At 41.8% G+C, this 24,894-nt stretch overlaps 2 protein-coding genes across 10 annotated transcripts in view; one reads left to right on the forward strand and one right to left on the reverse strand.

Annotated features, from left to right (window-relative positions):
- The window catches only part of LOC127599714 (serine/threonine-protein kinase BRSK2-like), a 122,781-nt gene extending 118,327 nt beyond the window's left edge, over positions 1 to 4,454 (forward strand). For 8 of the 9 annotated variants that reach the window (XM_052063880.1, XM_052063882.1, XM_052063881.1 and 5 more), the window contains one exon: positions 1,999 to 4,454. In XM_052063880.1, coding sequence (XP_051919840.1) covers positions 1,999 to 2,216 — 218 coding nt within the window. In that variant the 3' untranslated portion in view covers positions 2,217 to 4,454. The remainder of the gene's footprint in view (positions 1 to 1,998) is intronic. The other variant, XM_052063884.1, reaches the window with a different exon arrangement.
- Positions 4,455 to 5,401: 947 nt separating this feature from the next.
- Positions 5,402 to 24,894, reverse strand: part of LOC127599712 (ankyrin repeat and BTB/POZ domain-containing protein 2-like) — a 31,525-nt gene continuing 12,032 nt past the window's right edge. The window contains exons 4-19 of the mRNA XM_052063874.1: positions 22,873 to 23,022; positions 19,302 to 19,509; positions 18,079 to 18,231; positions 17,557 to 17,722; positions 15,821 to 15,910; positions 15,637 to 15,738; positions 13,492 to 13,588; positions 12,278 to 12,413; positions 11,899 to 12,137; positions 11,257 to 11,435; positions 11,056 to 11,161; positions 10,887 to 10,989; positions 10,364 to 10,436; positions 10,204 to 10,272; positions 8,783 to 8,896; positions 5,402 to 5,972 (exon numbers count right to left, since the gene is read on the reverse strand). Of these exons, the coding sequence (XP_051919834.1) occupies positions 5,727 to 5,972; positions 8,783 to 8,896; positions 10,204 to 10,272; positions 10,364 to 10,436; positions 10,887 to 10,989; positions 11,056 to 11,161; positions 11,257 to 11,435; positions 11,899 to 12,137; positions 12,278 to 12,413; positions 13,492 to 13,588; positions 15,637 to 15,738; positions 15,821 to 15,910; positions 17,557 to 17,722; positions 18,079 to 18,231; positions 19,302 to 19,509; positions 22,873 to 23,022 (2,231 nt within the window). The 3' untranslated portion in view covers positions 5,402 to 5,726. The remainder of the gene's footprint in view (positions 5,973 to 8,782; positions 8,897 to 10,203; positions 10,273 to 10,363; positions 10,437 to 10,886; positions 10,990 to 11,055; positions 11,162 to 11,256; positions 11,436 to 11,898; positions 12,138 to 12,277; positions 12,414 to 13,491; positions 13,589 to 15,636; positions 15,739 to 15,820; positions 15,911 to 17,556; positions 17,723 to 18,078; positions 18,232 to 19,301; positions 19,510 to 22,872; positions 23,023 to 24,894) is intronic.

A 24,894-nucleotide genomic window follows, 5' to 3' on the forward strand; every position in this document is an offset into this window, starting at 1 on the left:
TGTAGAAATATGAATAATGCAATCACAAGAGGCATGATATCTGTTTTAATGTAAACAAACAACTGCAGTTGTCTATCCCACACACACATGAAATTCTTCAAATCCCCTTCAAATCCTTGCTCTCGCTTCATTTGACTACTTCCCTCTCAACTGATTGATACTCGGTACTTCAAGTGAAAGAGTAAGTTCAAGTTTGAAAATCGGCCATAGGAACACAGAATATATATTTTTACAAAGCCTACATTTACTGCCCCAAAACTGCAACTGTCTGGAAGCTTGTTGCAAATGAATAAACTGTAATGCTTGATTTCAACCAAATAAAAGTGTTTTTTTTTCAACAAGTTTTGTTTGAACAAGAGCCGCAAACAAGCTGCAACTGAAGGTGGTGTCAACAAAAGCCTGGAAATTCACAAATGAGTGTCCACGGGCTCCAGATGGCTACACTTGTTCTTTGCTCACTTTCCAGAATAAATCCAAATAAATCAGCGGTGCATGAAATGATCCATTTCTAAATGTATTAATTGGATCGGTGGCTGCAGAGCCAGATGGGTTGTGTGGTTCTTCTGCGGGCCACTGTCATGAGTTGTCTTCCACTGTGCCAATTAGCCCTCCATCTCAGCAAAAGAAAATGAGACTGATTAAATCAATTTGATATGCATCCCTCACCAGAGTTGACAACGCCCACTTTCTGCTCTCTATGGTCCATTGTCTTCAGTTCTGAGTTCGGGTGCTTTCAATCTGAGACCCCGTAATTGAACTACAGTTCATTACTATTCGGTTCTCAAATCTGTATTCAATTATATCTTGTATTTGGAGATCATTTGAATGTACCAACGTCATGTAACTTGTGATCTCAGATTTTGGACAGGTGTGATACTGTTTTTGTCCAAATAGGGGTGGATCCCACAAATGTAGACAGGGACAAAAAGGTCTTTACGAAAAGCTTTATTACAGAAGGCGCAAGACCGACAAAGGACAAATTAGGTTGCTGGTACTCAGAATCAGGATAAAGCATAAATAACAAGAAGCGCTTGCAGAAGGCAAGGAGAAACGAGCGTAAATCTTTTGTCATAAAAAGACAAGGAAATCCAATTATGAGAAAAATACAAACGAGCATGATGACTCATACAACATAAAAACAATTTACAAAACCAGATAAACTATGGCATGAACAAGAGCGGAATGAACCAGGTAACAAACATCGAGAAAATAATTACTTGCGACGAGAGTCGTGAGCAAGGCGAATAATACAACAGCAAATGGTCGTCGTGGCAGTCCTTAAGTAGTCCAGTGCTCAAAAAGCACCTGTACAGGGCGCCGTGTGCGACGTGGTCCGTTCCTGAAGCCGATTGGCTGGTGTGAGGCATTTTATAATGTGGTCCTAAAGGCAAATGTGGCGATTTTCTGTGCGTGGCCCCTCGGCCCATCGCACCAAACGCCTCGTGTAACAGTGCCCGACCACGTGAAATGCATTGACTTGATGTATGGAATCGCACCACCAGAAATGCTCACCTCACGTATGAACGCAGCACAAATGTGTTTCATGTCAAAGAGTTCTTTCTAATGTGGTCCAAATTTCATCGTGTGCAGCCTTTGCTTTTTTCAGTAAAAAATTCTCAGGATGAGATTGCCTACACTGACCAGTCACACTATTATGATAAGCATCTCCTGCCTTCTTAAGGATAATAATGTCACATTTTTAGTGACACTGTGTGTCATTATTTTGGTTATAGATAGCGGGGGTGGTGGCAGATACAATGAGGTGACTTGCAAAGCAATAAAAACAGAAGTCAGAGCGGATGATGTGTGACCATCGAGAGCCTGTCGGATGCAACACACCCACACGTCCCTCTCAGATGTGCAAGAGTCTCGTTTTCTCCAGCTCTGTTCTTCCTCTCATCCCTCTCCTCATGTTAACTCCATAGCTCATCTGTTTTTTGTTCTCTCTCTCTCTCTCTCTCTCTCTCTGTTTTTTCTGTTCTTTATCCGTCTGTGTAGGCAGCCCGTTGAGTAACTTCTTTGACGTAATTAAACAGCTTTTTTCAGACGACAAGAACACCCAAGCGTCCCACTCCCCCGGCGCTCCTGTCGAGTCTAGCTCCCCCGCCAAGCATGCTCCCGGCAGCAGGTCCCACCAGCCCCCGCCCAATGACTCGAAATGCCCCGCTGGCAAAGACAAAACAAAGACGGCTACCAGGACACAAGAACAACCTTAAGGAGCAGTCGCTGTGCATGTCTAGATGAGAAAGGTTGTTAACGGGTCATGAAACAAGATGGAGAGCTGCTTGTGTGGCCCTTTAGATGGGACACACCACTCAAATATTTCTTTGCCTTTGGATTTTATACAGCATAATGGGAATGGCTATTTCAATTAGTTTGTAGCAATTGTACTGCAGCTGTGTTGGCTCCGCCTTCTGTCACACTCTCTTTCCCCGGGGTGTGTTCCTCCCATGTTTGATAGATTGACTTGTCTCTGTTACCAGGGATCATCCACAATAACTATTAACCTCGGCACCTCCTTGAGAACGGCCTCCAGTGGTCGGCCTGCTTGCGGCCCTCCGTCGCCACCAGCGTGTGCAGAAAAGACTGAGCACTCGCCGTCACTTGGCTCCACTTCCCTCTCTTCAAGCCCGTTGTCAGTCCCATTTCACGCCCCCCCCCCCCCCCCCCCTCGCCCCGCCAGCCCAAACTCTTCCTGGATGAGTTGTAGGATGGAAAAAAAGTAGTAGCCTTAAGACAGGACGTTTGTCCATTCGCACACATCTTCAACTTTATTTTTGCTTCAGTTCCTCCCATCTGTACATGAAAACACGCCGATGTGAACAAAACAAAAATGTGGGATGTATGGACTTGCACGCAAACGATAGGAGGGGGAAGGAAGCAGAGCCAGATGGTGAGAAGGATAACTTATATGGTCTGTGATTCTTTATCAAGATCTCTTTCATTGAATTTTTAAGCTTTGTTTCGAATGCGGCCCAATCATGCGCGGGGCTCGGGATTCTGCATTAAATGAATGACCTTCTGTTGTACAGATTAAGTGTTGTTTCGTAGCTACATAAACTGTTGTTGTGACATGTTTTTCGAATTATTTGGAGACGTTCTGTTCTCAGTAGTGAAGGCCTGGTCACATCGGGAACCCATAACTATAAGAAAACATTGAATCCTAAAATGAGTCATTTGCTGACATTTGGAATTGCAAAGATGATATTTTTTTTGGGGGGGTGGGGTAGAATTTTACAGTTTGTTTTACGTTTGAAAACACTATCCCTGCAGATGTCAAAGCAGTTAAAACAACATTTGCGTTACAACTCACCAGATAATTGATGTAAGTGGGCTGGCATCCCTACGAGTATTTTTTATTTGGCGTTTTTTTTAAATTCGTAATTCCAACACGAAACGACGACTGAATCCACTCACCATTTGGCATTTATGTGCATTTCTTTATTTTTTTTTTACAATGAATGCAGGATGCCTTGACCTGCTGTGACTGGGCCTCTCTGACAACACATCTCATTTTCCTTTTGCACTTTTAATGAGTGGATCAGAACATTTAAACCCTGACTTGAAATGTTTTTTTTTTGGGTTGGGGGTGGTTATCGAATGCAGGATGAAGATTGAACCAATGCTATGTCTATTTTTGTACTTTATTTTTGTTATTAATTTATTCTCTTATTTATCAAATATGTTGAAGCATTTTTGGTCCCGTTATTTGCTTTTGCCATTTTTATTTAAGTTATTTGGCGGCAGAGATGTTTTGTGGAAGTTCGTTATTTTTCTCTCTCTGGGTGAAAGTAACATTGTAATATACGTTTGGGGAAATGATTGACCCTAATTTAAGAATGTAGATGTAGCTCTTTGAAAGGAACAATCCCTTTGTTGTTAACTATAAGTTTGTATGATGACTCAGATCACACCAAGCTCTCATCTTGTAAATAAGACAGGTTGACTTACAAGCTTGTTTCAACACACCAGGAGGATTCCTACTTAGTTTTGACCTCCAAAGGTTGTTTGCATGTTCAGCATTTGTCTTTTCTTTGCATGTCGTTGTAAGACTTGTTCTCCTGTTCCCGTTTTCTCTTTCAACTAATTTATGTTACCAATGTGCTTTGGTTTTATTTAGTCATACTTTTTCACTCTGACCTTAACCACTTCTTTTCGTTGATGTGCATACCATTTGCCATGGTACCATCCTCCCGACTTTGTGTCTCTCCACGTGGGACCTCGCTGGCGACCGGGTCACACACTCAGCTGCGTGGCTGTTGGCTATTCAGTGACGAGTTAAAAGCAATATCTTTCATTGTTGGCTTTCCTCTTTTTCTACATTGTGAATACAGAGCACACAACATGGACTCTGAGGATAACGAATGAGCGGGATCACCAGTGGCAATGCATTCCCTCGTGATGTTACTGTGAACAACTTCAGTGCAAAAGGAAATAAATCTGTTGACTTTGGAGATGGGTGTACTTTTGTTAAAACTGTTGAGTCAACACGTCAATGGTTTACACAGTTGGGTTTGATTATTGTGCTGCATAATCTTTGCAGTGATTCTTCAGATATTAATCCCTACTTTACTTGATCTCATAAAGACACGCGTCGGTCTAAAGAGGACCATTGTAGACTCCTTTGCTGTTAAGGTGATATGAGAAACAAACAGTTGAACGATATTTTTTTAATGTGTTATTTTAGAATATCAACGATTTCAGGGCATCAGTCTCACAAAACTATTGTAGAAAATGATTTAGAGGGGGAAAATTCAGGTCATTCAAAATAAAGCATTTTCAACGTGCAGTATGTGTCTGGTGTGTTGTGGTCGAAGTGTTGTTTTGCGTGTCATCCTTCTAATGTATTGACCACCCACTCACTCTTGAAGGAGAAAGTGTTTCTTCATTTTTAGTGACACAAAAGGATTTGGAAAAACAATTCAGGGTTCATTGCACGGTGTAAAAAGAAATGATAAAGATGTGTCAATACATTCAAGTAGCGCACATTGCCCTGAAATTGAAATACGTTGTAAAATTCAGAATTAGACCAGACTTTGGGGAGGGGGGAAATACGAATCTAAAACCAGTCGGAACTTCAACTAAATTTCACTTTTTGTTAGACTCGTCTGTACCTCACGAGACATCAATTTTCAAACATCAAATGAGTAAGCTTCATGTGCATGTTATTAAATGTATTTGATTTTATTTGTTGCAAGGTGGAAGAGAGATAAACACATCCACCTCACAATTCAGAGGTTGTGTGTTGAAATTCGGGCTCTGGCCTTCCAGTATGGAGTTCACGTGTTTTCCGCCATTCCCGTGTGGGTTTTCTTCTGGTATTTCTGTTATTATTCACATTTCAAAAAGATGCACGGTAGATTCATCAACACTCTAAATTGTCCCTAGGTGTGAACGTGTGTTTGTCTATATGTGCCCTGCGCCTGGCTGGCGACCAGTCCAGGATGTGCCCTGTCTCTCAGCCAAAGTGTCCTTGGATAGGCTACTGCACCCTTGCAACCCGAGTGAGGATAGGCAGTACATAGAATAGGTGTATTGTTTTCAATTTTTATTCTATAACAAAAGACCAGCCTGACAGGGATCAACATTAAATGGTGAGATAAAAAGTTGTGAAGAGAGTAAGAAAAATATACTGTATATCCCAAGCGTAAGTAGAATCACATTCATGCATCATCTCGCCAGTTCGTTTTCCCATAAGATATGGTATGTTCAAGAACATGATGGTTTTACTCGCGACAACTAGTATGGAGAACGTAAAGTCTATTAATCAGTGCTGCCTCCAGATTCTTAAGGAGGCCAGTCTGGTTCTGGTCCAGTCCCAGACTATACCACTTGCCCGTCCTTGTGCAGAACTGCTCCTGAGCACTCGCACAGAACAGCAGGCGATGGAAGTCCTCCCTGCTCAGTAGCTGCTCCATGTTCTTTAGGAAGAATCCTTCACAAAACCTGTACAGGTCATCCGCTCTGTGGAACTGTGAAAACACACACGTAGCATTACCGGTATATTGATGGTGACTTGAGACAAATTCATGCAGGTCTTTAAAATGTATCTTGTTTTCTCAACATCTTCATCACTAAACCATAATTGGTGTTTAGTTTTGTCAATGGAAAATTTTGTGTCTTCTCATAGGCTCACCACCTGTGTGAGCGACCATTGGGGTCCGGTGGCCTCACACCGCCTTTGAGTCAAGGGAATGGTCCCTGACTATTGTTGGTGCCTATGCACCAACTGAGGACATGCTTTTTGAACATACTGACATTCACTCTGGTAAACGAGAGGGAGGCCTCACTCTGCCTTCAGGCCAGGGGGATGGGTCCTGACTGTTGGTTGTGCCTATGCACCGTTCTACTGGGCGACTTCAGTGCCCACATGGGCAATGACAGTGAAACCTGGAATGGCATGATTGGGCGGACTGCCCCCTCCACAATCAGAATCTAAGCGGTGTTATGTTAGTAGTGCACCATTAACACTGTGTTTAATGTATATAGGTCGGAGCTGACCTCAACTCGGGATGTTGTGTCATTGAGGAGAATACTTGGAAGACACCCTCAATTCCACCGACACACATTCTTTTGAGGAAGCAGAATCTGGAGACTCTGGTAAGGTCTCTGGGAAGGTCTCCAGAATTCCAGGCAAGTCACATCGGCTGGAGGTTATGGGGATGACCCAGAACACGTTGGAGAGACAATGCCTGCAGCCTGGCCTGGGAATACCTTAGCATTCACCAGAAAGATCTGGACGAAGTGACTGGAGAGATCAAGTCTGGCCCAGGGTTGTAGTCCTGAGGTCCGGACTTACTCCTTTTTTTGGGGAGGGGGGGGGTGCTGGGGGTTGGGTTTTTTTTGTTTGTTTTTTTTGGTCTCGGACTCGACTCAGACTCCTTGGCATTTGACTCTGACTTGTATCGGACTCAGCTGTTGGACTAGTAAAATATAAAAATATATATTAATGTCGACCTGTTTTTTATTTTATTTTTATTTTTTTGTGGCAGCGACACATTCATGTTCGTTCATTTGCTTTGAATTCGGCGCTGTTTTGTAGATGCCTTTCCTCCTCATCTCTCCCCAGAGGTTGACCGCCATTAATAAAGCAACATTGTTTTTGAAAAGATTTTGGTTGTTCATCTGCACACTTGATTAATAAAGCAAGCGTTCCATGCAGTGTTGTAACTGAATGAGTTCAATGACCGAAAGGTTATGGTCATTCACATTTTGGGCTAATGTGAACTGAACGAAGTGTATTTCTGCCTGATCAAAGTATGTGCAAACACATTCATTCTGGTACCTGAGAACGACAGTTCATTATTCTTTTCAAGAGGGCCACATTTCATTTGTCTTCCAGGAGAAAACCCGGAAGACGAGCAAAACAAATGGTCAATGAGCTTTCATATGTCAGGGTGATAAACACCGTATTTGGAAACCCAAGCAGTACAGAGCCTCCCGCAGTATGTTAAGCATAATGATGGCTTGGAGGTGGGGAGGGGGGATGGTGGATTTGGCAGAAGTATTTGGTTACTAACAAATAGTAAGGTCCTTGTGTGTTACTTCTAAGGTCCTTGTGTGTTACTTCCTGAAAGACATTAGACAACCTTGCGGGGGTCTCAGCACGCGTCTGGGTAGCCTGAATACCAGATGTTAATGGGCGCAGACAAATCTTGACCAACTCTAGTATAATCATTAAGCAGGGAATGTTAATATAAAAGAAAAAAAACATACTAACCATGGCCATCAATGTCTCATTTGGATGAGATCACCATGCATCAAAAACTCTTGTGAACACGGCGGACCTCTGGAAATTCAAAAGCTACAAGCCTGTGATTGATCCAAGTGTCACGTTAAATCCACAACGATGAGTGTCGCAGAAGAGAGGATCGTTTCAGAATTATTGAAGTTCCTTTTGTATTTGTTACTTAACAACAATCTTCATGAGTCAATGTATTGTGCTCTAATGTTGAAAAACTGCAGTCTTAATTTCTCATTTAAAAAAGAGCCTTCAAGCAACAAGTTGGTTTTTGTTTTTTTTTAAACCAAGAAATCGTCAGGTTCGTGAAGAAATGTGTAAATTGAACTTTCCAACTTTCCAATTGACCACTGATTTCATGCCATCTAAAAGTGTTGAGCAAAATGACACTCTTCAGTTTTTTTCGGCCATTCATCCATTTTCTAATCTTCTTATCCTCTCGAGGGTTGCGGGGCATGCTGGAGCCTTTCCCCGCTGTCTTTGGGCAGAAAGCGGGGGACACCCTGAACTGGTTGCTAGCCAATCGCAGGGCACACAGAGACGACAACCACCCGCGCTCACACTCACACCTTTGGACAATTTGGAGCCTGCCATGCATGTTTTTGGAAAGTGGGAGAAAACCCACACAGGCACGGGGGAGAACTTGCAAACACCACACGGGAAGTCCATGACCTGGAATCGGACCCTTCACCTCTGCACTGTGAGGCCAGCGTGCTTACCAGTCGACCACCGTGCCTTTTTCTGGCCGTGGAATTTGCATTTTTCTTATTGTTTACTCTTGATCTCATCTGGACTTGGACACGGACCTTTTTAGACTCTGACTTGATTTGGATTCACTCTGACCTTTGTGACACGAATTTGATTTGAACTCAATAAAGGTGGACTTGACTCCAACCCTGGTCTGGCCTTCCAAGCTAAAGCTTTTGCCCCTGCAATCCAACCAACGGGTAAGCTTCTATGAAGAATCAACCACTCAATGAGAGATATTCTTTTGAAAACACTTCAGCCAAATTGGTAGGCTCGATAGGGTTGAAAAGATACCTTGCTGGTGTTGTAGATGTCAACAGCATTATCCAAAGTCAGGCTTTGCGACAGCTTTATCTCACAGCATTTCTGCAGACCTGTAAGCTGGAAGAACCTGGCAGCAGGCAACAGCTGCAAAATAAAATAAAAACAGTATGTTTACATAATATTAACAGTAAGTGTCAAAAACATTGATTCATTGATAGTGTTGCATCGCTATTTCTCTCAGAAGGGACCTTGATATGGCATGCAAACGCTGGCATCGGTACCTGAGAGTACGTAAGTAACGCCCTGATGCCATTTGCTGAATACCGATACTACTATAAAACTAAACACAGCGGCTTGTGTATTACTCTCGCATGGCTCTCACTGATCTGTGATCGCACGTGTTCAGTTCATAGCTCTCGCTAAGGACCCTAACTTCTGATTTCATTTTACACCCAATGCTTTGTTTCCGCTGGCATATTCAAGGAATGATAACATGAAGACGAGCTTAGGTTTATCAGTCATTGATCTACTTAATGTATAGTTTGGTGAAAAGGCCACCATAAGGACACCTGACCATTATATCTACACATTTGAAGCAGTCGCTCAAAGACGATGATGTAGGGAAAGATGACGGGGTTGGGTTTGTATCAAATTTAATAAATGTAATTGCACTCCTGCATTAGACAATGAAAAACATTTTTTTGTGTTTTTCTTAAATACACTTTTTTGTGATACAAAGTTTGCCCTTTTACCTCTGTGGGGTTGGGTAAATTAAAAATTGTCAAACAATCTAAAGAAATCGAGTTCGAGGTGGGGCGGTCATCGACTGGTTTGCGCGTCGATCTCACAGTGCGGAGGTACCGGGTTTAATTCCAGTTCCGGCCTCCCTGTGTGGAGTTTTTGCATGTTCTCCCCGTGCTTGTGTGGGTTTTCTCCGGGAACTCTGCTTTCCTCCCACATTCCCAAAACATTCATGGCAAGTTCACAGAACACTCTAAATTGTCCCTAATTGTGTCGGTGAGTGCAAATGGTTGTTCGCCTGTGTCTGCCCTGCACACCCTGCGACCCTTGAGGATAAAGTGGATCCAAAAAATGGATGGATGGATCTTGAGTAGATCTGAATTTTCACATTCCTGAATCTACCATCCCAATCTGCACTCTTCAAAAGGTGAGATTATACAGAACTCCAGGTTACTTCCTGCACACTGAGGTAACAAATGTCCTTTAAAAATGAAGATATGTATTTGTATTGTATTTGACAGAAAGGTAAAGATGCAGTTTTGATCAAGGTGTGGTTTTAACAAAAAAATGAAATATGATGGCGGATTTGTTTTCAGATTACAACAAAACTATTCTTTTTGCTCGTTTATTTCTAACTTTGGAAAACAAATTTGCATAGCCGTTGTGAGGACTTGCAACACTGCAGCAGGTAAAACGCTCAGGTACTTTACCTTCCTGGCTTCGGAAAGTGAGACAGTCAGCCCCTCGGTCCCGCCACAATAGAGAAATCTCATCATTGTCTGTTGAGATACACACAACGTGGCAGCAGGTAATGAGGCTAGTCAAGTACAGTCAGTCAATTACTAAAAACATAAGCGAATAACAGTCTACCTGAAAAATGCTGTAGGTAATGTGACTGACGTGGATGACGTTGTCAAGGGAGTTGCTCAGAATTTGTCGGAAGCTGTCTTGACAAAAGTGTCATTCGTTAGTTTTCTGAAACCATAAATGATCATTCAATGTAGATTCAAGAAAATGTCCACATTTTTAAATCAATATATGGAGTTCCTACATTCCTATTATATTCTACAAAATGATGGCACCCAGGGATTAAGAATCTTAAAGAAACAGGAACTTCTAAAGTTGTGTACAATGCTTCGATTCAAAATTCAACATTATGTTATAGGTTATCATTTTGCAGAATATTTTACAACCCCGACCACAAACATAAGAAGAGTAAAAGAAATTGTTGTCACATGTATGTATTACATAACCAGTACTTACTTTACAGCATCAACATTTTGTTGAAAAATGATTAGAGGCATTTCATACAAGAACTGACAAGGGTTAAGTCACAAAAATGACATTGTGTAGTTGATTAAAAAAAACAAACAAACAAACAAAGGAATCATACTGTTCCGAAACCGACATCAACAACACCCGGTGAGCAAAGAATGGGCGTCCGTTCACCATGAACGTTACATCAGACATTTCACGGTTATTCAGGAAATGAAGATCTGTGGACACGTGCAACATTTAATCCTTTGGTAAATTCTGATAATAATTTTGCAGTGCGAGAGTACCAAGTTGTGTTGACTGTGTGACATCAATCGGTGGGATCGCAGGAACAGCGGAAAAGCCATAGCAATGAGAAATAACAGACGCCAGCCTTTTGGTTATAACATAGTCCTGTAGATGGAATTCACAAATTCAAGTCGACTTTATAAAGAACGTTTTGCAATGTTTAATAATGGAGATAATAATAAGAAATAAGAAACATGTACCTTACTGTTTTCAAGCATGTTGAACATGAGCTGAATGCCCTTTGACACCAGTTCAGGGGTGTAGTCCTCGCTTCTTATGGAGCGGAATTCTGTGAGCAGAGAGATGATGACTTCGTCCCGGGACAGTTGCTGAGCTCTGCGGAGGGACTCCAGCCAGATGTGAAGCCTCCAAGGCACACCTGGACAAAATATGCCACATACATCGTTTATTATTTTACTGCGATTGGCTGCTATCCGGTTTCAGGGTCTCCTCAGCCTTCTGCCCAAAGACGGCTGGGATAGGCTCCAGTATGCCCCGAGACCCTCGTGAGGATAAAGCGATTCAGAAAATGGATTGAATGGATTGATGGTATATTGTTGTTTCCTTTACTTTTATTATGTGCTACTACTTATTATGGTCCTGGAATGTGTGCAAATAATTGGCCAAACCACAGAGTGTCGTTATTCTGCTGCATTTTCCTGAGGACTGAGTAGGCACCTCACAGTTATTGTGATACTTGTGGAATGAAAATCTATTTGAGAGATTATCGTCCTGAGGTGTACTAACACACAGGACAAATGAGTGAAAGTAAATTTATGTGAAACAAATGCAAAAGAAGCTTTCGGGGCTCAAGCATTCCAAGGTTCTCTTCATGTGCTCACCCATTGCTCGTAGCTCCATGGTAATGTCCAGGTAACCATGCTCTGCACTGTAGTATGCTGCTTGCTGAAGGGCTTTCATCCTGGTCTTACATAGTTTCGGGATGGCTTTTGAGCAGTCGGAAACAGGAGACCCCATTGGAATGGGTGTCTCCTCCACTCCTTCAGCGAGGATCTCCTCCAGAGAAAGGATGTCCTCCTTCCTCTGCTGTGGTTGGAGCAGCAGTCTTCTCAAAACGTTTCTAGACAAAAGCAGAAAGTTGATTTGATCACTGATATATCATGGACATCAGGTGTGATTTGGACACTATGTGGGGGTCAAATTTAAATAGTAGGCATGTCCATATTATTACAAGGCCCAAAAAAAGGGTCAATGTCTCACCGGTGTCCGTGTGCAGCCGCATAGCTGAAGCAGTTCATCTCCTCATACAGAGGTGATGGTAAAGAGCTCCCGTGATGCACTCTGAGCAAAGGATCAGCTCCATGGTTGAGCAATAAACTCACCATCTCATAGTGACCTGGAATAGCAATATCGAAAAATCTATTTTTGGTACCAGGTCAAAACTAAGCAATTCATACCGAAACATTAAACGTGTTGTGAATATTAAAGTTCTTTTCCCATTATACAGCATGCTGTATTCGCCACCCAGTACATATACTGTCCAGAAATGATTCATTGATCAGCTGACAACTAATGGATTAGCAGAATTTTAGCTTCTCAACAGTAACTTACAGTTTCTACAGTTCGTCATAAAAACAGACTTGCATGAAATCTAAATCAAATCTTAACTTTTACTTTGGAAAACAGTGGTTGACATTTTTGTTCATTTTCTGACATGTTATGGACTAAAATATGATCAATTTGTTGGTGCATTTTCTATGTATGTCCTGTTTAATGCATAAAGGGAAGGATATTCATTTTTTAAATCTGATTCATCTACAAAATTATTAAAATAATCATAAAATCATATCATCGGTCTTGAACTAAAGATTATATTAATATAATCTGTCCGTTATTTAGTACAAAGTAGATGAATGAGATTTTTTTTAAATCACGTTTTAAGTTCTATCCCTTGATTCAAGAAATAGGACATAATTTCAAATTGGCACATATATATCGAATATAAACCTCTTTTTTTCCCCTAATTTATAACAACTTAATCATTAATGGAACAACCACACATATTTCCTTGATGGATGAATAAAGTGTCTGGTTGTCGCTAACTATCTATCCACCCATCCATCATCCAACCATCCATTTTCTGATCCGTTTATCCTCACAAGACTCGCGGGGAGTGCTGGAGTATACTCCCAGCTGTCTTCGGGCAGTAGGCGGGGGACACCCTAAACCGGTGGCCAGCCAGTCGCAGGGCACACACAAACGAACAGGCATTCGCTCTCACACTCAGACCTATGGACAATTTAGAGTGTTCAATCAGCCTGCCATGCATGTTTTTGGAATATGGGAGGAAACCGGGGTGCCTGGAGAAAACCTGTGCAGGTATGGGTAGAAGATGCAAACTCCACTCAGGAAGGCTGGAGTCGGAATCGAACTCTGAACTTCTGCACTGGCGAGGGTTACGTTAATTTCAGTACCTGCAGCAGCAGCAAGCTGCAGCGGCGTCTCAGCAGAGTTCTCCCTCCCATCCAACAGGACTCCACCCTCCACATCGGCTCCGGCCTCCAGCAATAGCTACCACGGGGACAACAGGAACAGCATCTCCTTTACATTATTGATGTTGCTGTTTATCCAGACACGCTCGTTTGCTCATTGTCAGTCTCGCATCGATGTGGTGGATCGGCTATGTCCTTTTCCACTGCAGTAGCATCGCCAAGTACAAATCAATTCCAATGAAGTTGGGACCTTGTGTTGAACATAAATCAAAACAGAATAATGTACATTGATTTGCAAATCCTGTTCAACCGATATTTAATTGAATACACTATAAAGAGATGATATTGACTGTTCAGACTGATAAACTTTATTGTTTTTAGCAAATAATGATTAACATTCAATTTTAGGGCTCTAGTCTAAAAAGCTGGGACAGCTGGCAAAATACTAAGTTGAGGAATGCTCATTTGGCACTGAACATCCCACAGGTAAACAGGCTGACTGGGAACAGATGGGTACCATGATGAACGGAGATTTCCTGAATTGCTCAGTCATTCAGAAACAATGATGGGGTGAAGTTCAGCTATTTGTGAACAACTATGTGAGAAAATACAACAGTTCAAAGACAATTTTTGAACATATAATTTCAAGGAATTTAGGGATTTCATCATTGACGGTCCAAAATATCATTGAAAGATTCCGAGAATCTGGAGCGATCACTGCATGTAAGTGGTAAGGTCGAAAACGAATGAATGTTGAATGTTTTCAACTAAAATCTTGTAATGTGTTTTATTTTCGGTAGTGAGGCCTACCTAGTGTGTTTTTTTTCCCCCATGTTGAATAGTGTTGGCATGAACATTGCGTATGAATCGAAACACTCTAGTCTATAGTGTCATTACGACATCACTGTCAACACGACATTCCGATGCGTGTTGAACGTTTCACATATTTGTAAATGTTACTCTGACAGATGTATCAGATGTGTGTGGATGCATCGGGACATTTGATTGATGGTGGCAAAATTAAAACCCGAGGTATTAAATTAACACAGATGCATTTTCAGTGTACGGATCCTGAAACAATGATGAACTCCTTTCACTTAACTCACAGTAAAGTATCAAACCGAGGCCAGTTTATTTGAACATAAAGCAGGAAGACAAAACTCATTCTGTTATTTAAATCACAACAGGTGAATACACGGGGTAAATATACCTTCTGCAATCTACTGTATTTTTATTGCATTTAACCCTTTCATGTCTACTGTTTGTTTGTTTGTTTATTGTTTATTGAGCATATATAGAGTAGAAAGAAGCAAACAACTTATCTAGTCCTACCCCTTGTTGTGTAGTAATATGAATTGATCATTTTTCAAAACAATGAAGAAAAAGAAAAAATCTACATATCATCAAATACTTTTACCCTTATGTATACTGTACTTATCGATGTATACACCTTTCGGTTTGTATATATATATAAAAATTCTTTCTCCTTTTTATATCAATTATCTCATATTCATTATAAATACTGCATTTCTTGAATACATTTAATAAGTTGATCAAAATCCAAAACAAGAACAAACTGTTGTATTACTATATTTTATAAGTATATCAAATGTATCTTCTCAACTCTTTTGAATTTGTTTTTGAACTCCTCCCGTGACTGTAACCTGATAACATGGTAAACTGTCCACTGGAGTAACCGCTGTCCCTCAAAGGGTTAATTGTTCTGGTTGTTACTAAATGTGAGTGACATAGATATTTGTAATCAATACTGAAGTAATTGTCATGCAGATTGAGGGGGAATCATTATAGTTTAAGGTGATCAAAATCAGGGCAAAGGGCAGCATACATCCTGGACTAGTGACAAATCAGTCACAGAGCACAGACAGACAATTTAGAGTGAGATGAAATGCACGTTAAGAATGTGAGAGGAAGCGAGCTCAGCCAAGATTTGAACCAGGAAGCTCACTGTGGCAAACGTGCTAGCCACTCGTTAAACCGTGCTGCCTCCTATACAACATACCAACGACATATCATCTGACCTTTTGGCAAGGCCTTGGTAGCTCAAGAAAATGAGTGGGTAAATAGAATAGATAATCAATTTTAATCCAGAATTTAAAATAATCGAACCTGAGTGACAGACAGGTGACTGTGCAGCACAGCAAAAGTTAGAGCTACCCAGTGTCGACTGCCGGGGTGGACAGATGGGTTTCTGACAGAGCAGCTGGGGACCTATACAACAGCAACATTGCAGAGTCTTACTCCACGTGTGCAGGAAGAATGTGTAGGAGAACCAATAGCTGCTTTTTTCTGCCTGCAAATCCAAGTTAGCCCCAGCATTTATGAGCATCTGCACCAGAGCTTCGTCTCCACCAGAAGCAGCATACATCAAAGGAGTCATTCCCTACAAACACAAACATACAGTCATATTTTTTCTTTCTGCCTACATTCATGCTGCTGGAGGCTGTAAATTTCCCCAGTGTGGGACAAATAAAGGATATCTTATCTTATCTTTAAGTGCCCAGTGTGATATACTGTGATGATCTCCAGCCATGCATTTCTCGGGAGATTTGACATGCATTCTCAATTTTGATTTGACAGTGATACTTTTCAGAATAAAAACGAAAATAATTTTTATTGACTTATTACCTATGTTAAGAGCTGCAGCTGTTCTGGAAGTGCGGTATAAGTAAAGATGTATTGCATTGTATCATGGCATTGTATTTTTCTTTGAGAAGAAGTTTTTGTAAGCAATAACTTCACCTTGGATAGAGTGATGACACCATCAGCTGTGCAGTGTTCCTTAGATTCCTAAACCTATTAGCTGCCATCATTGTTGGATGCCTATTTGTTAGCAAATGAAAGCCCAATCTGAAAAACGCCCCTCTTAACCAAGATTGTTAAGAAAGTGTTTTTTTAATCAACACAACAATTTCTAGAACTTAAATGATGTTTTTGAAAAATATAAATCAGTTTTCAGACCTCATCCCACTCAAGAGAGCTCTTCTTAAAGTACTAGAAGATCTTACAAGACTGAGGCAGGAAAGGCATAGCAGCGTTTGATACAGAAGGTTGGAAAACAGGTTGGAATATTGAGTAGAACTAAATGGAAGTGCCCTAAAACGGTTCAGGTCTTACTTTGAAGGACAGAGTCACATTGTGACATTTGGAAGTTTTAAATCTGATTACATGGCCATGATATCTGGTGTGCCTCAAGGCTCAGCCCTAGGACAATCTTTTGTTCAGCCTACATATGTTAGCCATTGGTGAAAATCTTCAGAATGCTAATGTTAGCTATCGTGGCTATGCAGTTGATACGCAGCTAGGTCTATTAAATAATAGACTACAATTGACAATACTTCAAGTGAGGTGCTGTATCACAACGTGGGCCGGAAAATGTGTTTTTCTTTAAAAAAAAAAACATGGGGGGGGGGGCGTAAGGGGGGTCATATTACCCCAACAGCAAAATCACATTTAATCCAGACCAATTAATTCATAACAACCACTGGCTGTGTCAGTGGTTTAGGAACGTGTAGGGTTACACAAATAACCCAGTTTGGGTTATTTTTGAACCAGCGGTTTTAAGAGTGGTCTTTTAGCGCATTTCTACAATCAAATTTTCCATTATCATATTCTCACACTATACTTTCTTTGAGTAATTTTAATAAATGACCTTTTATTTGTCTAGTTTGCGTTTGCATGTTTCCCCTTTTTTAAATGTCTCTTCAAATATGTTGCCCTTAAACGTTGTTTTTTAAGTATGTGAAGCATTGTCAATGAAATGCATGATACAATGTAAACAACTCTGCCTTGCCCTGCTTTTTCTTTGGACATTACATGTCTGTGTCTATAAACGCACAGCTTATGTGGCTATTGCAGGCTCATTGTTGCTTCTTGTGAATGTACATTTTGACCAATACCAATTTTATCAATTTCAAGTAATTTCTGGGACCATTGTGGGTTTTCATATGATCTTCAACCCACTGCCTCTCGATACCTGTGGCACACAGCTCAATTTCTTTCCAAGGTTTTAGCGCAAACTCTCCCCACCTGATCATCCATGGTATCAACTCCCTGAGCTCCCAGAAGCTGTGTGGCTGTGTGGATGAGATCTGCTCTGCCACACGACAGCATTTTAAAGCCTAGATCCATCTGGAACTTCATGGAAGCCGCTTCTGCACCTAGACACTTAAATGACTGTAAACAATACTCCAACCTGCACGGAACAAACAAACAAATACAGAGTTTACTCAAAGTTGGAATTGACATATTTGACAGTGTTTAGATTATCAAAGCAAAATGTTGGAGGTCAGCTACTTCTGACACAGAGAACACCATGATGTATATGCATGATGTATATGCACAAGAAATATGCAGTTGATCCTGGGTAATTGCTTTTACATATTTGAGACAGCATCTACGTTGCTGGTGCCAAATATTTTTTCAACATTGTTTGTTATTTTGATCTTATTGTTTCCTTTACAGGCAATGTAATCTCTGGGAAGGTCAGCCTTTGTCGCATGCAAAATGGTCATGGTGGGAGAGTGTAATTTATAAATGTGTTTGTCTTACTTAAGCTGTCTTGGTTCACAGTCCAATCCAGGTAGAAGCTGCCGGGCTGTCTGTCTGACATCCTCGCTGTCCACTATCTGGCTGCAACGATGTTCAGCATGCACCAGAGCCACACGAATCCACTCAATGAGCGGTGGACGCAGCAAAAATGGCCTGGAAGATGTTAGCATTTAATAGGAAAAAAAGTCAATATTGATGTTTTGATCTTGTCTTCTGGATAATTTTTTATCATGGTTGACAAATTTGCCCTTGCAACCTCAGCAAGTCCCATTTGCCCATTCGTCCCCCCTTCATTGTGTTTCATTCATCCAATTTTGTCCCATTTAATCCAATCTCCCTTGGACGCTGATTTGTTCATTCCTTCTCCAGGGCCTATTTTTCCTCCTCGGAATCGCGGTCATTTCAGCTCAGGACTTAGATATCTTAACTTCCTTCACTATAGATGACAGAGGAAGTTGGTGCAACCTTGATTCCCAACCAACTTCACAGATAGGTACTCATTCTTGATCTTCCTTTCTCCTCGTGTTGTTAAGGTCATCATCATTCCACTTTCCCACAATGTTTTGCTGCATTTTACACCTGTTGGTTCCTAATGATGATACAACTGGATTACTTTGGCCTAAAGTTAATTTTGGCCCATGCCGGCATTCAGTCCAGAACAGGTTGTCGCAGTAAGATTGTCCATGTAACAACTTAAATTCGATTGTGGATACCTGAACCCCTGCTCGCCCTCTCATTTATTTCTCATTGGAAATCTAATACGTGGGTGTGTCCAACCTAAAGGCTGAGAGTTGTTGAATACACACTGAATTTGTATGACTATGTTTGTGTATGTGAGTGAAAATTAGGTACATGTGTGTCAGTGTAGAATCATTACAAAAACACCAAGTTGGTTGCAGCTGGGGTTGACAGCTCCATCCACATCCAACCTTGCTCTTGTTTTGTCTTATTACCTTATCTCTTCCCAACCACTTACTCGGAAAGGTGGTTGTGTCCCTGAACTGTCACAGAGTGCACTTACCATTCTTTATGATACATGTGAGCATATCTTTATGAAAAGCATAATTATATCTTTATTAAAAGCATAAGCGTTCTTCATTGCAGGCATAATCCATTTATCCTTGTAGGCAAAAGCGTTCTTCATTGTAAGCATAATCAATTCATCATTAATAATATGCAAATGTATGATAACTAAAAATCATATAACGTACAAAATAGCACACCTCTCTCTTCTCAACATCGTCATTGGAAGTTCGACATTTGGATTTTCCAGTGATTCCATCTGCTGGCTGGACAGGAAGTAGTAGAGTGTGCGAAGGGAATCAGCAGCCCAGCACACTGAGCGTTGATTGGCTGAGCGAGGAGGACTGATGGAAGAAGTCGAACTTCGCAGACGATGCATGTGGTGCATCGCTCTAGATACCAGATCACCTGAGCAAAAGCATCACATGTTTTAGGAATAATTGGAGAAAAGTCAGCTGTCCACACAGTTATTTTCAGTGTCAATAAACTTCCATTCATCAATCCATCCACTTGCAAAACAGCTGATCCTGCTATCCTACTCAGTGTCATGGGATGCTGCAGCGTAACCAAGCTGACTTTTGCGAACTGGTCACCGGTCGGTAGAAAGGCACACACAACCACATTGTCACTGAGTGAGGGTGCCGGTGCAAATCCTTTTGATTCCTCAATTATTCGATGGAAAAGTCCATTGGATATCCATTCATGCGTCCATTTTCCGACCCGCTTCGCCTCACAAGGGTCACGGGGGGTGCTGGAGCCTATCGCAGCCATCTTCGGGCAGTAGGCGGGGGACTCCCTGAACTGGTTGTCAGCCAATCGCAGGGCACACAAAAACGAACAAACATCCCCACTCACACTCACGCCGAAGGACAATTTAGAGTGTTCCATTAACCTGCCACGCATGTCTTTGGAATGTGGGAGGAAACCGGAGTACCCGGAGAAAACCCATGAAGGCATGGGGAGAACACGCATACTCCAAACACAAAGGCCAGAGCTATATTCAAACCCACGACCTCTGCACTATGAGGCAGACGTGCAAACTAATCTGTCAACCACCCCAAAAAAAGGATATGCCAAAAGCTTGGTTGGCAAATATGCAGTGACACATTTGAATCTGGCGCATCTACGGTAATCGTTTCAGTTGGCAAGCACAGCTGTGTGCCATTTATGTGAACTGGATTCGATTGTTGACAGTTTTTTGCTTGAATTAACTTTTATTCGATAAACGTTTACAGTATTTTAACTCATTTGGTGATTGTGATTGCTGGAAAGAACACAAACATTATAAAAAAATAAAACATTTAAGGTAACATATGTCAAATATTTATGGAAAATAGTGATTACCAAACAAGAGGACAACTTACTGTTTGATGATATGAACAAATCATATTTGCCTGTTGGACTAGCGATGCCTGCCCACAGCACACAGCGATACACAAAGCATGCACAGCCCTTCGGCAGTCGTACGAGAGTCTCCAAACTGAACACATGGTGATTGCATTCCCTCCTTCGACCACGACGGCAGTCCAAATAAAGAACCTCTACTCTTTCCAGACGTATTATTGTACGAACCCGCTTGCACAAAGCGACACATACTGTAACATAATAACCATCACCACACCAAGTTTCAGAGCAAAAGGCATCGGCTAGACTGGCCAACATCGACTGCCCAAAAATTATGCGAAAGCTTAAATTTGAGAATGCCCTTTACTTTGGAGTCAGCCAGTCCTCCATTAAGCGCCTCCAGCTGGTCCAGAATGCCGCTGCTCACCTCTTGACTGGTACTCATAAGAGGGAGCACATAACTCCTACTTTGGTTTCCCTTCACTGGATCCCTATACATTTTAGAGTTATTTTCAAGATCCTATAATTTGTTTTCAAATCTCTAAATGACCTCGCGCCACCTTACCTCTCTGAATTCATCCGCCACTGCACACCTGCTGGCGCCTCAGGTCTGCGAACCAATTATTAGAAGTACCAAGAACTAAACTGAGTCTCAGAGGGCATCGAGCCTTTTCCATTGCTGGTCCCTCTCTCTGGAATGACCTCCCACTTAACATTTGGCAAGACTTCTCGCTTACCATCATTAAAACCCGCGTCAAAACTCACTTGTATTCTTTGGCATTTGACTCAGCATGACCCAAATTATGATCTTAGTTATACTGTATGGTGCTCCTTACCGTCTTTGATACTGATTTGTTCTTTTGCTTTACTGTTGTATATTTTAGTTGCTCCATGTACAGCACCTTGTGTGCAGCGATGGCTGTTTGAGAGTGCTCTATAAATACATTTGAGTTGAGATGAGTTGAGTTTGAGAACATCTGCCGCATAAGCGCAGGTTAGCATTAGCTAACATTGTTGAGAGCGTTGACTTTTAAAAATAATGATTAGCCAAGTTGCCAACACGAGAGTGGCAGTAATTGTGTTTGACCGCAAGGCTAAATTAACCGATAAGTGTAATTGGCAGCTTGGTTTGGTGGCTACATTGAGTGTCACAGATCGGTCGTAAAAATGTAAACGTTCTAAACGACCCTACTTCTCCATTCCTGCTTACTCTCTACACCTCGGACTTCAGCTCCGTCACTCCAACCTGCCACCTTCAGAAGTTCTCTGACAACTCCGCGATCAGCGGCCACATTACAGTCGGAGATGATCGGGAGTACACCCTTACTCTCTCCTGGGCTGGTCCCTTGACACTCTGGAGGAGGTGGGCAACAGGAGGACCTTCCCACCCCCTTCAGCCCACCCTGACAGCACTGGGCAGATCCTTCACCCAGAGACTGATACACCCGCGCTGCAAGGAGAGGTATTGCTGCTCGTTCCAGACCTGAAAACCTGGACTCACCCCCGCTCACCCATCTTTAATATGCTGATACTGTATCTATATTTTATTCATTCATTCATTCATCTTCCGAGCCGCTTGATCCTCACTAGGGTCGCGGGGGGTGCTGGAGCCTATCCCAGCTGTCTTCGGGCAGTAGGCGGGGGACACCCTGAATCGGTTGCCAGCCAATCGCAGGGCACACAGAAACGAACAACCATACGCACTCACACTCACACCTAGGGACAATTTAGAGTGTTCAATCAGCCTGCCACGCATGTTTTTGGAATGTGGGAGGAAACCGGAGCACCCGGAGAAAACCCACGCAGGCCCGGGGAGAACATGCAAACTCCACACAGGGAGGCCGGAGCTGGAATCGAACCCGGTACCTCTGCACTGTGAAGCCGACGTGCTAACCACTGGACTACCGGGCCGCCACTCTATATTTTATTGTTTATATTATTTACAGTATATACTTTTTGTTCTTCTACTCATTCATTCGTAATGTTGTTGCTGTAAATCTGAAATTTCTCCATTGTGAGACAAATAACAGTTTTCTTATCTTACTTGATGGCTGTAGTCCAATTTTACAAATAATTTACAACAAAAGTGAGGCAAAACAATGTTGTAATGGTAAGCCATTGACAATATAGCAAGCCAAATAAACAACTTTGAATCGAAAAGGCATCGAAATGGGTAGGGCTAAGAAAAAAAACCTGCAATGAGATAATGAAATGCTATGGCCTGCATGGTGTGAAGGTGCCCTTGTTTCATTCTGGCCACAAGCCCTATATTGTTATGAATTGTGTGGGTGTTGGCAGGTTAAAGATCATGAGGCTACCACTGGTCACAGTTTAAACAAACATACACGAAACACAGAAGCTAACTGTAATGATAGCGGCACACGCACAGAACCCCACCCCGACCCCCCAGCATACACGCACACTTACTGAGTTCTGCAATGCTGCCCACACAGGTGACAAGCAGGGCGTGTTGCAACATCCGCAGCTCCATCTGAATATATGTGTCTTCCTGGCTCTCCAGCGATACCTCAGGAACGATTTTGGAATGCTTGACATGAGCTGGCCATGACATCTCACCTAAGCACATGCACAAACTCAAACAGTCAAAACAAGTTACCAAGAAGTCACTCTTCAGTACTTTGTATCTGTGCAATACATTTTTGGTTTTGCAAGCAAAATTGATTGTGTGTGCTATTCAAGAGAAAAAAAGTTTTGTAAATATCCATCCATTTTCTAAACACTGTTTTGGTGGTGCGGGGGGCTTGAGCCCATTGATTTAGAACGCAAGGCAGAGAATGCCCTGAAATGATTGCCAACATCTCTGAATGGGAACTGAAACCCATCAGTCACATTACACACACAACAGCGGCATATCACAGCAGCTCGAGGCACACTTATTGTACTCTCTTTAACTCTCAAAAAGGGGACAGGCCTAGACTACACACAGAGGCAACTAACGAGAAGGTCTGCACTTCTTTCACTGGGCAAGAGGGTTCAAAGGGCGGGAGGGTTGCTATAATTGACTTGTTCTTTCACTTTATTGCCCGTCACTAACTGAATGAATTAATGATTGAAGGTTATTTTTATTAACAGCATGGACGTACTGTATTGGCTCGAATATAAGACAGTGTTTTTTGCATTGAAATAAGACTGAAAAAGTGGGGGTCGTCTTATATTCGGGGTCGAGACATTATGCCCATTCACGGTGGTAGATATTGAAGCAAATGCTGAACTTGACTCCCCAGGCCAAAGTGAACCCCTGTCATGAGGAATAAAAATAAAAATAGCGGTAGCACGAAGAAGAAAAATAAAAAATAGCGGTAAAAGAGAAAAGAGAAGAAAATAAGAGCAGAGATAACAGAAAATGGAGAAACGTAGCGACAATCTGGAGAAAAGTGGGTCAAAGATCGGCCAGGTTAACCGGCAGCTGAGGAAAAGTTGTGATGTATTGTAATGTACATTTCAAAAACCAGAAGCCATTCATTTACGAATGTGATTGCAGTTTTGTTTACATATTTAAATTTTCAGGTATTAAGATTTGAATGAGGCAAAATTACATGCTTTTTCTCTCAAATATATTGTTATAATCATCTGTACTGTAATTATTTTCTGTATAAAAATGAATATGGTGTTCAAAAAGTATTTTTTCAAACTTGAGTCTTGAAAAAGAGGGCGTCGTCTTATAATCAGGGCCGTCTTATATTCAGGCCAGTACAGTACTATGCAATTCTATCATAGTGGAGGTAAATGGCAAACTAAATAAAAACAAACCTCCTCAACAGCAGCAGGCATGCATTCTTTTATCATCTCCGCATTTGTGAACGTTTTTTTACATTTCTTGCCAAGGATCCATGCAACGGAGAGAAGCAGCAGTTGCTCCCTCCTGGACTGTGTCAGCCCGAGCCAAGTCACGGCATGTTTTATTAGTTTTCAGTGAGGTTTTTAATCTTTTCCTTGCGCAAATTTGAACTGGGGGGATAGTTGGGATCAAACTTGTCATGAGTTGTGATGAAGGGCCTCAGAAGGTCGTATTGTGTTGGGACTGAATTGACTTGGTAACAGCGCAAACACATCGGTCTGCCTGGAGAAGTTTCAATGCATGAATATCTGTTGGTCCACTAGGTATTAAACGCAACCTTTCCTGTGTTTGGACATTCTGTTTCAGGTCGGCTTTGCTACATGTCACTATAGGCTAAAGCCGTCAACCAAAGACATTCTCCAGTCAAACCAATTAAAGTTTGTGGGAGTGTTGGGATGCACAATGCACATCCCTCCCTGTCTTTTGTGCTGGAGCAACTATTTGCTGACACTGATATTCCTGACAATGAAAAGAGCATCAGTGAGAACAATTGCGAAAAGCCTTCGCTGACCAAGCTCGCGAGCTAGTTTGAAATCGTCATCAACAAAGAGAGTATGTGAAATATGGTGCACACTCTATATTCTGCAACC

The sequence above is a fragment of the Hippocampus zosterae genome, chromosome 4, assembly GCF_025434085.1.
Source record: "Hippocampus zosterae strain Florida chromosome 4, ASM2543408v3, whole genome shotgun sequence".
NCBI classification, from domain to species: Eukaryota; Metazoa; Chordata; class Actinopteri; order Syngnathiformes; family Syngnathidae; genus Hippocampus; species Hippocampus zosterae.